Below are 13,758 nucleotides of genomic sequence, written 5' to 3' on the forward strand. Positions count from 1 at the left end.
TCAGGCTTTCTAAGAGCGTAAATTTTTGATTTCACTCTTCACTGCCTATCACAGTTTCGGTGCCCATGGAATGCCAAGGTGGCACAAACCCCCCCCCCCAAATGACCCTATTTTGGAAAGTAGACACCCCAAGCTATTTGCTGAGAGGTACAGTGAGTATTTTGCAGACTTCATTTTTTTGTCACAAAGTTTTGAAAATTGAAAAAAGAAGAAAAAATGTTTTTTTTCTTGTCTTTCTTCATTTTCAAAAACAAATGAGAGCTGCAAAATACTCACCCAGGGGGAGATCTCTGAATTTAAGGTAAATATTGCTAAAGCTGTTTTTTAATTCTATCTTTTAATGGGTGGTTAATTTTATCCTTTTTAATTTTGGCCGAAGTTCTGATTTAAGTGATGTATCTTTTTATTTTACAGTCTGTAAGTTTACTGTGCATGAACGTTGTGCTCGCAAAGCACCAAATAGCTGCATCAGCACCTACGCCAAGTCCCGGAAAGATGCAAGTGTAAGTGCAGTTCAATGTTAGCTCCAAAGTCTCCTTTATTCTCATGATATGAATGTTTTTTACACATTGTGAGCACTGTCTGTACTTGGGGTGTACTGTAATTCTGCTTTTACCTTTCAGGGGCAGACTCACATATGGGTTAAAGGTGGATGTGAGGCCAACAAGTGCGACCGATGTCAGAAAAAGATAAAGAGTTTCCAGAGTCTTACTGGCCAACGCTGTGTCTGGTGTCATGTGAAGGTGAGAATACTAGCCCATCAAAACGCATACATAGACCTGAATAGAAAATTTATGAAATGTTAATGCAGTGTGAAAGAAAACCTGTGTTTTCTTTCACACTGCAGAACCAGAGAACTAAGGCAAACATGAATTCACATACTGTACATACAAACAATTAGTAATCTTTATTCTCAGTGTGGCACTTGTCCTCATCCTCCTTACTCAATTAAACTGTCCATCATAGTGAGGTGTGTGAGGCAGAGGGGGTAAACAAAAACCTTCAAGGACTAAATAGGGATTCAAGTTTCCTGGAGAACTCTTGGAATTGAACTCTGAAAGAGGCAGAGGATAGAAGACTAGTCATAGGTATTGTCTGTGGTCTCTCTGAAGCTGATCTTTTTTTTTTTTTTTATTGTTAAATTACACAAAGCCTACAGTCTTTCAATTAGGAACAGGAAGTGAGATGAAATCGCTGCAAATTAAGGGCATTCCATAGGGACCCCCTGGTCATCAAAAATAGAATCCCTATTGGAAGATTTCCCCTCTATTACTTTTCTAGGGACAACCCAAAAGTTTCTTGTACTTTCACTTTCAATGATAATGGTAAAAAGGACAATTAGCGAGGTTGAATCTCCTTAACAGGGGCACAGACCGCAATAAAAACTAACAAGCATTCTAATCTTTCTTCCACTCTACTATCCAAAACAAAAAAAAATAATTTTGCCTTTGGTTATACCTTAAGCCTGAATTCCAGGTATGCATATGTTTGCATATGCATAAGCTTGGACCAGCATAGGTATGTATTTGTTATACCTGGCTGATCCCTATGGAACTTGGAAATCACTGTAGTAAGCACCATTACTAAAGCAATCACCTCTAGCTTCTGAGTCTTGTGATGAGCGGCTGCCCATCTGCTTAGTGAACATATGAGGTGGCTCGTTTTGCCTAGACCCCATTCAGAGAAAACTTTGCATTATCTCAATAAATGAAAAGCGTTCTCTGATTATACCACTAGGCCTCTCCACCTCATCCAATTAGAGAATGCTTTGCACCCATGCCATGTGTGCCACCTCCTGTGTTCACTATGCAGCAGGGAAGCCATTTGGCAAGGGAGACGTAATCTAGCAACAATCACTGCAGTGTCAATGACTACGGTGATTTCCAGCTTCCATGAGGATCTTCCAGTATGACACATGCATACTTAAAGTCCAAGTTGGACCAATGTAACTATGCAAAAATATGCATACCTGGTATTCATCTTTAAAAAGAAGACTGCATGATAAAATTGTCTAAATTTATTAGGGGCTTTTGTTTTGCTTTCCTTTGGGCCAAAACTTCTGGGGTTTGTAAGAAGCTAAACTTGATTGATGTGTGTACTTCCTTAACCACTTCAGTCCAAAAGGATTTGCTCTCTTAATGAGCAGGCCATTTTTCCAATACGGCAATGCGTCGTTTTAACTGACAATTGCACCGTCGTGTGACGCTGCACCCAAACAAAATTGACATCCTTTGTTTTCTCACAAATAGAGCTTTCTTTTGGTGGTATTTGATCACCTCTGTGGTTTTTATTTTTTGCGCTATAAACAAAACAAAAAAGCAACAATTTTGAAAAAAAAAACTATATTTTTTACTTTTTGCTATAATTAATATCCCCCAAAAAATATAAAAAAATAATTTCCTACTCAGTTTAGGCCGATATGTATTCTTCTACATATTTTTGGACAGATCGGACACTTTTTTGACAATTTTTTGGGATCATTGACATTTATACAGGGATCAGAGCTAAAAATAGCCACTGATTACTGTATAAATATCATTGGCAGGGAAGGGGTGAACACTAGGGGGGCAATCAAGGGGTTAAATGTGTGTCCTAGGGAGTGATTCTAACTAAGGGGGGTGGGACTGCCTGGAGGAGGAGACCAATTGCTGTTCATACTATCAATAGTATGAACAGGGTATCTTTCTCCTCTCTCCTGACAGAAAGAAGATCTGCCTGTTTACATTGACAGATCTCCATTCTGTCTCTCTCAGGAGCGATCGCAGGTGCCCGGCGGACATTGGGGGTGCCGGGCACGCGCATCGACTCCTTCATCGTCGCATGGTCTTAAAGCGGCTGACATACAGCCATGGTGATTTGTCCAGGGGTGCCAACCTGCTGCAGTATAACTGCGGCGGCTGGTCCTCTAGTGGTTAAAGTGGTTGTAAAGTCACATGTATTTATTTTGATTCTCTCTTTTTTTAGGTCCCTGTTCAGTACAGTGTGTGTGTATTTTCCTGAAATTATAATGCTGAATATCTTCTTTGCAGAGCTCTGCTGTCCTTTCATGTGACCTACCTCAGCTTCCCTTCCCAAGTAAGTGAGTACAATGGGAGGGGCTGAGATTTCCCTCTGATGAATGTATACTAGCAGAGGGAGGTCATGTGTCTGCATAGCAGGGCTCTGCAAAGAAGGTATTTAGCATTATAATTTTAGGAAAACACACACTACTGAACAGGGACCTAAAACAGAGAAGATTAAAATAATTAATATATGTTACTTTACTTTGCAAGCACTGGAGCAGCTGCAGGGATGAGAATTACACAGACATGAGAGGAGAGGGGAGGAAATCGATTCTCACGCAGACTATGGAAGAGAGAGGGAGGAGGAGAGGGGGGATATGCAGAGATGCTGAGGAGATAGCTGGATGACGGAGGCACGTAAACTGACCATATTATCAGAAATCAGCAGCCATGATAAACATGGTCCATTTACAGAAGGGAAGACAAGAACAGGCAGGATCAGCCAGGTATTGTACAACATAGAAAAGGACAGCTGGCATGGCAAAAGCACTGTGCTATATCTCATGCCTTAAAGGGACAGGAGCTTTTTTTTTAGGGTTACAGCCACTTTAACTTGGTTAACTATAAACTATGTAACCATTGAATTATGACTTAGAGCTGCAAAAGTTTATTGAATTCCAAGGTAAGTACTGACATAGTTAAATAAATGGACATTCAAATTTAGGATAGCAATTACTAAAAAGTACTTTACATTAATAGCCACAGATGGGTCCACATTACACTTTTCATTTGTGTAATGTATTATAGCTGAAGGGGAGAATGAAATGTTGATATATCATTAATGTGTTTAATGTGCTGAAGCATATTGACTGAAGCATGAGTAATAGCTTTGATACCCCCTACAAGTAGTAAAGATTCAATGTACTCGCTTAGCATAACTAGTGTACCACAGTGAAGTGTAACTAAAGTCTCTATCATATCAAACAAACATTAGGTTTCAGCAAATCTTATTTTTCAGTGTATCATACAATCCAGCTCTTATTTAAGCTGTTAATTAAGGTATGTCTGCTTTGTGACAATACTATACACCTCAGTCTACACAATACTGTTTGTCTCTTGAAAGAGATGAAATTTATACCTTGACAGTTTCCTTAAAGTGGAGCTCCACCCAAAAAAAGGCATTACTGTGCATGAAATAATATAAAAAATAACATTTGGACATTTTTTTTTTTTTTTTACTCACCTCTTAATGCCTGTTGCTATGTGGTCCCTTGAAATCTTCCTCCTTCCTCTCCTAGGCTCCTTACATAACTTCCCTTGGCGCCTCCGCTCACTACTGCTCCTGGGAGATGTGTGTCATCATTTCCCAGGAGTCAGTGGGCAGCGCTGAGGGCTCCATTGCCATCACAACGGGGCGGGCACTTCCGACGCCCGTTGTGATGGCAACCTAGTAGTTGATGGTGCTGCGAGAATGACTCAATGCACATGCGCGAGATCAGGAAGAGAATGGGCGTTGCATGCTGGTCGCTCAGCAGCACCGTATCCCAGAACAGGATGCTTGTGGGCTTCACATGCCCACAAGCAAAATGAAAACGGCCACCACTGCATTATCAAAGTTCTTTTAACAGATGACTTGAGTGTTACAATGCCATTGTAAACGCTTGTGAAAGGTTTAAAAAAAAAAAAATTATTGATTGTATTTGGAACTCCGCTTTAACTGCTTGTATAATTTCCAAATCACCTTGTTGTTATTTTCAGATTGTCTACCAAAAGGTAAAAGTTATTTGCATACAGTGAGTATAGAAAGGAATCACCTCCTTTAAAATATCACATTTTGTTGCTTTACAGCCTGAAATGAAGACAGACACCGTTTTTGTTTTATCCCACTGTATTTACTAGTGCAACTTATAACATCCAAGTGAAAGATATAACACCAACATGTCAGAAAAAAACTCAAAAACAGAATTGTTGGAGTTGTAAAAAGGATCACCCCCTTATGTCAGTATTTTGTTGGACCACATTTTGCTTTAATTACAGCCTTTAGCCTGTTAGGATATGTCTCTTCTAACGTTGCACACCTAGACTTTGCAATTATTGCCCACTCTTCTTTGCAGAACTGTTCAACTTCAGTTTATATTGATTGTGACCGTTTGTGGACTGCAGTCTTCAAGTCTTTCCACAGATTTTCAATGGGGTTTATGTCTGGGCTCTGACTAGGCCATGCAAGAACATTCACCTTTTTCTCCTTTGACCACTGTGTGGCCGTTTTTAATGTGTGCTTTGGGTCATTGTCATGCTGGAAGGTAAACCTTCTTCCTATGGACAACTTCACGGCGGAGGGCAGCAGATTTTCCTCAAGAATTTGATGGTATTTTGTCCCATCCATTTTTCTTTCTACCCTGACAAGTGCTCCAGACCCTGCTGCAGAGAAACACCCCCATAACAGGATATTACCACCTCCAAGCTTTACTGTAGGAATGGTGTTATTTGGATGGTGAGCTGTAGAGGATTTCTGCCAGACATATTGTTTGTTGTTGAGGCCAAATAATTAAATTTTAGTTTCATCTGACCACCTTAAATGCACCTTGAAGATTCTGAGGCCACATGGAAAAATATGTTATGGCCAGATGAGACTAAAATTTAATTATTTGGCCTCAACACCAAACGATATGTCTGGCAGAAATCCAGTACAGCTCACCATCCAAATAACACCATTCCTACAGTAAAGCATGGAGGTGGTAATATCCTTGTCATGGATCTGCAGTAATGTTTGTCTGTCAGCTTACCTCTCCATGTGTTCAGCTTAAGAGGCCAGCCACTCTCACCTGGCTGCTTAAGTAATCTCTTGTCAAAGCATGGCTCCACCCCAGCCCCTATTAGGGAATTGTATATGAATCTGTGCACTGCAGGTCAGCCCTGCTGATCAATTTTGTGTGTTTGGCTTCCGTGTGCTACTTGCTGTGTGTTCTACGTCTAATTCCAGTTACCGATCTTGGCTTGTTCTTGACTATCCTTACCTGCTTGTTGCCCCGACCTTTGGCTGTCCCCTGACTATTCTTTTTTTTTTAACAAAAACAGTGGTGCTTTATTGTTGTAATAGATAATCAGAGTTACAGAATACCATTCAACAGAGTACAATACATTACATACGTAGATTACATATTTGAGGATAGGGAAAATAATATGCAAAACCCGCAAGCAATACATACGGTTGGTAGTACCATTCTCAGCAAGTACCGTCCACCCTCCACCCTCCAAAAAAAAAAAAAAACCCTCCCCTATTGGGACAAATGATCGTAGTGAACCGAATGTTTCTCTACGAAGCCATCCGCGGAGCCCAAACTTTTTCAAATTTCCACGGGCAGCCTCGGTTTATATATGTCATTTTATACATGGGGATTACTGCTTCAATCTGTGCCTCCCAGGCTGAAAAGGATGGAGGGGAAGAATCTATCCATTTCATAAGTATTTCTTTTTTGGCATAGAAAAGAAGGAAGGAAATCAGTAATTTAAGATGATATGGCCTCTGCTCATCATCATGTATCCCCAGCAGCGCCATGGCCGGCAAGAGCGGAATAGAGGTCTGCAGTCTGGAGTTGATTTCACCTACAATCTTAGTCCAAAATAGTGCAACAACTGGGCACTCCCAGAACATATGTATAAATGTACCTATATGGACTTTGCATTTAGGACACATGGGGTCTCTCTCAGGAAATATGCGATGGAGTCTCTGCGGGGTATAGTAGACCCTGTGTATAAATTTGACTTGAATCAGTTTGTCCTTGGATGCTATCACTAATTTCAGGCCATACTCTAGACAGTCCTCCCATCCCTCCCTATCCAGCGACGGGATATCAGCCCGCCATCTTTCCCATAATTCATTGATCTTAGGAGAATCTCTTCCCAGCAACGCATTATATAGAGAGGATAGGGGTTTAGTCAAGTCTCCAGGAGATAGGAGATCTTCGATGGGATCTGTCTGTAATAGGGGAGTTTGCGGAAATTGAGCCCTGGCCGCATGTCCCAGCTGTAGGTACCAGAACCCCATCCAACGGGGCAGTCCGAATTTAGCCGTAAGCTCATGTAAGGAGAGCAGTTGTCCCCCAGACATTACGTGTTCCAACCTGGTTACACCATATCTGGCCCACACCTGTGGGTCCGGTATCATACGGAAGTGTTTAAGTCGTGGGTTCCCCCACAGGGGATGAGCTGGAGACAATTGGCCAGGCCCCAAGTATCTGCGTCTAGCTGCCTCCCATACTCTCCAAGTTGCTCTAGTAGGCCCAGGGACCTCACAATATGCCTTCGGTCCTCTATAGGGAAAATTCCGAAGGTCCGTCAGGGAACCCAGAATATTCGCCTCGAGACAGGTTGCCACATTGGATCTAGAGCCCCGGAACCACCAGTGCACCGTCACCAACATGGCCGCCCAAAAATATATCTGGAAACTTGGGAGGGCAAGTCCACCCAAATCTGCAGGTAAACATAACGTAGTACGTGCCAACCTAGGGTTTCTCCCCGACCAAATAAAGGAACCCACTATACGGTCAATCTCCCGAAAAAACGAGACGGGGACCCAGACCGGGCAATTCCTAAACAGATTTGGGCAGTATCATCATTTTAAGGAGACTAATGTGACCCAGAAGATTCAGAGGAAGATTCTCCCAGGCAGCACATTTCGAACGTAGGGTGTTCAGGACAGGGGCCAGGTTTTTTACAATAAAATCAGAGAGATTCCTAGTGATCACAACTCCAAGATATTTAAATTCCTTAACCCTTTGTAGTGGGGAGGAGAGGGGTCCAGAGTTAGCTCCATCATCTATAAAAAATAGGACTGACTTGGTCCAATTTATTTTAACTCCCGAGAGTCCACCATAATTGTCAAAGATACGCAAGGCAGCCTGAAGAGAGGGCCCAGCATCATTTAGATACAATAATGCGTCGTCAGCATAGAGGGAGAGGCGCTCTTCCATCATACCCACCCTCAGGCCCAGAACGTCCGGTGCACTCCCCTGACTATTCTTACCTGCTTGTTACCCCGACCTTTGGCTATCTCCTGACTATCCTTTGTTGTCGCAGTCTGCTGCTTCCTCTCTACCTCCCTGTAGTCTACCGTGAGTGTGAGCTGGGAGGCCCTAGGGGTCGCGAACTGGAGCCAGACTGCAGCTAAATCTATTCCGACCACTAGGGGCCTCTGTTGAACACCCGCTTTCTCTTAGATTCGGTGCCCTGGGAAATCTCATGCTCTAGCTCCCAGTGTCATCCGTGTTGGTACTACAGAGTACCTGCTCTCCTGTATCACCTAGAGCTCCATCTGCAGCAATCAGCTGTTGGGTCCACTACCTTGCGGTGCACTCCAGACCCCAATAGGGTGCATCTGTCACCTGGACTCTGGTGACCTGACAATCCTGTTATGGGGTGTTTCTCTGCAGCACAGACTGGAGCACTTGTCAGGATAGAAGAAAAATGGATGGGGCAAAATACAATCAAATTTGTGAGGAAAGTCTGCTGCCCTCTGCCAGAAAGTTTTCAATGGACAGTTGTCATGACTATGACCCAAAGCACAGCAAAAATGACCAAATAGTGGTTGAAGGAATAAAAGGTGAATGTCCTTGCATAGCTTACTCAAAGCCCAGACTTAAACCCCATTGAAAATCTGTGGAATGACTTGAAGACTGCAGTCCACAAACAGTCACCATCAAATTTAACTGAACTTGACCAGTTCTGCAAAGAAGAGTGAGCAAATATTGCAAAGTTAGATGAGACCTATCCCATTCCCAACAGACTAAAGCTTGTAATTAAAGCAAAGTGTGGTCCAACAAAATACTAACACAAAGGAGGTGATCCTTTTTTCAACTCAGTGGTTCTGTTTTTGAATTTTTGAATTTTTTTTCTGACATGTTCGTCTTATATCTTTCACTTGGATGTTATAAGGTGCACTAGTAAATACAGCTGGATAAAACAAAAACTGTGTCTGTCTTCATTTCAGGCTGCAAAGCAAGAACATGTGATTATTTTAAAGGGGGGTGATTTTTTTTCAATACTCACTGTAAGCAATAAAACAGTAAACTTTACACATTGTAAGCATTAAAACAGTAAAATGTACAGTTAAATAGGGCAACACGTTGTAGAATAGCACTATAGAAATAAGTTAACTTTTTTTTTTTTTTTGATAGAGACAAGGTAGACAAAAACAGCAGTGTCCAGCTAGGAAACCTATAATATAGGTTTAAAAATATAATTCATATTTTACATGGGCTTGCTGCCTTTATATGAAGTTTTTCTTTAATTTACTTCAGGTTCATGATGAATGTGTTTCCTTAGTATCTCTAAAGTGTGATGGCGGCATCCTGCGAGACCATATACTGCCCCCTTCCTCCATCTATCCAGTAATTCTGGTAAGTAGAACGAATGCCAGGGTCCTTAGCCTGTCATGCTTATTTAATAAAGCACTTCAAAATGCAATGGCAGCACAGATGTGCCTAACATATACAGTAAAACCTTGGATTGCGAGCATAATTTGTTTCGGAAACGTGCTTGTAATCCAAAACGTTTGTATATCAAAGCGAATTTCCCCATGAGAAATAATGCTAAGAGGATTTGTTCGACAACCATTTATTCATAAGTCCTTCAGTCTATAGTGCATATACAGTATCTCACAAAAGTGAGTACACCCCTCACATTTTTGTAAATATTTTATTATATCTTTTCATGTGACAACACTTAAGAAATTATACTTTGCTACAATGTTAAGTAGTGAGTGTACAGCTTGTATAATATTGTAAATTTGCTGTCCCCTCAAAATAACTCAACACACAGCCATTAATGTCTAAACCACTGGCAACAAAAGTGAGCACCCCTAAGTGAAAATGTCCAAATTGGGCCCAATTAGCCATTTTCCCTCCCCAGTGTCATGTGACTCGTTAGTGTTACAAGATCTCAGGTGTGAATAGGGTGCAGATGTGGTAAATATGCTGTTATTGCTCTCACTCTTTCATACTGATCACTGGAAGTTCAACATGGTACCTCATGGCAAAGAACTCTCTGAGGATCTAAAAAAAAGAATTGTTGCTCTACACAAAGATGGCATAGGCTATAATAAGATTGTCAAGATCCTGAAACTGAGCTGCAGCATGGTGGCCAAGACCATACAGTGGTTTAACAGGACAGGTTCCATTCAGAACAGGCCTCGCCATGGTCAACCAAAGAAGTCGAGTGCACGTGCTCAGCGTTATATTCAGAGGTTGTCTTTGGGAAATAGACGTATGAGTGCTGCCAGGATTGCTGCAGAGGTTGAAGGGGTGGTGGGTCAGCCTGTCAGTGCTCAGACCATACTCCACACATTGCATCAAATTGGTCTGCATGGCTGTTGTCCCAGAAAGAAGTCTCTTCTAAAAATGATGCACAAGAAATCCTGCAAACAGTTTGCAGAAGACAAGCAGACTAAGGACATGGATAACTGGAACCATGTCCTATGGTCTGATGTGACCAAGATAAACGTATTTGGTTCAGATAGTGTCCAGTGTGTGTGGCGGCAACCAGGTGAGGAGTTCAAAGACAAGTGTGTCTTGCCTACAGTCAAGCATGGTGGTGGGAGTGTCATGGTCTGGGGCTGCATGAGTGCTGCCGGCATGGGGAAGCTTCAGTTCATTGAGGGAACCATGAATGCCAACATGTACTGTGACATACTGAAGCAGAGCATGATCCCCTCCCTTTGGACACTGGGCCACTGCCTTGCTTAAAAAGCGGGGGGTAAAGGTGATGGACTGGCCAAGCATGTCTCCAGACCTAAACCCTATTAAGCATCTGTGGGGCATCCTCAAACGGAAGGTGGAGGGGCGCAAGGTCTCTAACATCCACCAGCTCCATGATGTCATCATGGAGGAGTGGAAGAGGAGTCCAGTGGCAACCTGTGAAGCTCTGGTGAACTCCATGCCCAAAAGGGTTAAGGCAGTGGTAGAAAATAATGGTGGCCACACAAAATTTTGACACTTTGGGCCCAATTTGGACATTTTCACTTAGGGGTGTACTCACTTTTGTTTCCAGCGGTTTAGACATTAATGGCTGTGTGAGTTATTTTGAAGGGACATCAAATTTGCACTGTTATACAAGCCGTGGTGCACTCACTACTTTACATTGTAGCAAAGTGTCATTTCTTCAGTGTTGTCACACGAAAAGATATAATAAAACATTTACAAAAATGTGAGGGGTGTACTCACTTTTGTGAGATACTGTAAAAAGATGATAGCAATGTGATCGGTTGTGTAAGCATAAAATATCCATCCACAAATGGCAGCCATCACAAGGGGATTAGAAGCTAAATGCAGCAGGATCTACAGAGTAAAAAAGAGAAGATGGGCGCCTCTAAGTGTAGCAACATGGTTACATTTAATGAAGGTACAACATTTAGCAACTCACATGGTTGATGATTAAAATAGGCACATCTAAGTATGCACCGATGTCAGTCTGCAATAGTGACAAGGAAGACTACCCTGCAGTAGAGCGATCTGAAAGCGAGGCTTGAAGCACTTGTGGAGCGCAGCATGGAAGGGACGACGTCGGTGGCAGTGCGGAGACGGTCTATGGGACAGCTTTACCCCGGATGCCTGCATACCTAAATGTGCCTGTTTTAATCATCAGCCACGTGAGTTGCTAATTATAGTGTGAATATGCCTCTGCACTACCAAAATGTGAATAAACCAAAAAATAGCATTGTGCAAATAAATGAATAAATAACTAGTTGCTTTATCACCAGTTGTGTTCCAACAAATAAAGCAATGTAGTGTTGATTGGTGCCACGCAGACTAAATGTTGTAAACCAGTTGTGTCATATATTGTATCCGCAGTGGTGCATCAATCAAAATATTCTGAATATCAAACCATATAATAAAGAATGAACAACGTGCAATACAAATACTATAACATAATAAAGTGAATGATAAAGTTCATGACAAATGATAGTTCATTCCCCCAGCGATGATATATCAAACCACCTTCTTGTGCCACCTCACAGAACTCTCACCTTAACAAAGCTATGATCAAGCCTTATAATTGTAGTATCCGGGTTCATGTTGCCTCTATCTTGGCTCTGTTCCAGGATTTCCAGGGATCTCCAGACAATCCTAAGTATAAGTCCCTTTAAGGTTCTCTCTCCCACGCTCACTCCATATGTTAAGGGTAAAGAAAGTAATCCTCCATAGTGTAGTAGTTAAAAGTATCATTCAATTATTAAAATAGTAACTCTTACAGTTAAAAACTTGCCAGTCTCTTGCATCACTTCCGGTCCACAATGCCCTACACATTACGTCACAGCACGTGACTTCATCAGGGTGCTTTAAAGGGACCTATACTTAGGATTGTCTGGAAATTCTAAAACAGAGACAAGATAGAGGCAACATCAACACGGATACTTCAATTCTAAGGCTTTATCATAGGTTTGCTAAGGTGAGAGTACTAGGAGCACAGAAGTGCGGTGAAAGCGCACCGTTTTGGTTATATATGCACTAATACAGTACTTTAATGGGATCACACTACATTTGATATATCATCGCTGGAGGAATGAACTATCATTTATTATGACCTTTATCAATCACTTTATTACTTTATAGTATTTGTATTGCACATTGTTGATTATTTACTATATGGTTTGATATTCAGAATATTTTGATTGACACACCACTGAGGATACAATATATGACAAAATTGGTTTACAACATTTAGTCTGCGTGGCACCAATCAACAGTACATTCACATGAGTTGCTAAATGTTGTATCTTCAATAAATGTAACCATATTGTTACACTTAGTGGCGCCTCCCTTCTCTTTTATACCCTGTTGTGAAGTGACGCTACTTGTATATCAAGACATCGCTCATCAGTTCAATTTTTGTTCTATTCAACTTTTAATAAAGAATTGATTGAAAAAAAATTATAAAAAAATGTGCTTGTCTTGTAAAACACTCGCCGACCAAGTTACTCACAATCCAAGGTAATATGTCTTTTACTAGTCTGACTGCAGAAAATTGAAATCCAACTGGATATTCGGATTGTCTGCATGTTACATAAAGTTACTGTTATTTGCACTGCCTTGTTAAATAAACCTGCAAGTATTCATGATTGTCACTGTGACATCGGTGTTATAGACCTCTTACTCCCAGTACTTTACTTAAATTATCTTTTTTTTTTAATCTCTCTTATACTGCCTCTGTCTGCTTAGAGCTAAGGTATAACAAAAATAGAGTAATATAATAATGGAAGTTTTTCCCTTAGCGTCCAACCAGCACTAGATATGTATATAGGAACCAGTCATATTTTAGCTATCATTTATGGATTGCTGGTTAGAAATTGCAAGTAGCTGATGATTGTTTTTATGTGCAACATATTACTGAAAATTATGTGTTCCCTCTAGTAAGCTACATATTTTTTTATGTGCATGAAATTTCTCGCCGTTTTTCTCTCAAATTTTCAGGAACGACAAAACAGTCAGAAGAACCTTATAGCTTCCTCAGAGGAAACATCCCAGATATTCAGCACTGCAGAAGGACAAGCACTTCGAGTGAGAATCACCTTCAATCTGAATATAATATACATTGTACCTTACTGCACTCTGATCTGTACCACAGTATACTTTACAGGCTAACATTTGCTCCCCACTCACTGAGTGAGGCAAAGGCCAGTGTGCAAATGCAGCAACTTAGGGTGACCAATCAAAATGTATGTATCATTGATGTCACTTATTAAATATTTCTTTGTCTTTCA

General features: G+C 41.2%; 1 protein-coding gene across 6 annotated transcripts in view; it reads left to right on the forward strand.

Annotated features, from left to right (window-relative positions):
- The window catches only part of DGKA (diacylglycerol kinase alpha), a 340,054-nt gene that overhangs the window by 292,375 nt on the left and 33,921 nt on the right, over positions 1-13,758 (forward strand). For all 6 annotated transcript variants that reach the window (XM_073613952.1, XM_073613953.1, XM_073613954.1 and 3 more), the window contains 4 exons: positions 415-503; positions 624-743; positions 9,302-9,400; positions 13,469-13,555. In XM_073613952.1, the coding sequence (XP_073470053.1) occupies positions 415-503; positions 624-743; positions 9,302-9,400; positions 13,469-13,555 (395 nt within the window). The remainder of the gene's footprint in view (positions 1-414; positions 504-623; positions 744-9,301; positions 9,401-13,468; positions 13,556-13,758) is intronic.

This window comes from Aquarana catesbeiana, linkage group LG02, assembly GCF_042186555.1.
Source record: "Aquarana catesbeiana isolate 2022-GZ linkage group LG02, ASM4218655v1, whole genome shotgun sequence".
NCBI classification, from domain to species: Eukaryota; Metazoa; Chordata; class Amphibia; order Anura; family Ranidae; genus Aquarana; species Aquarana catesbeiana.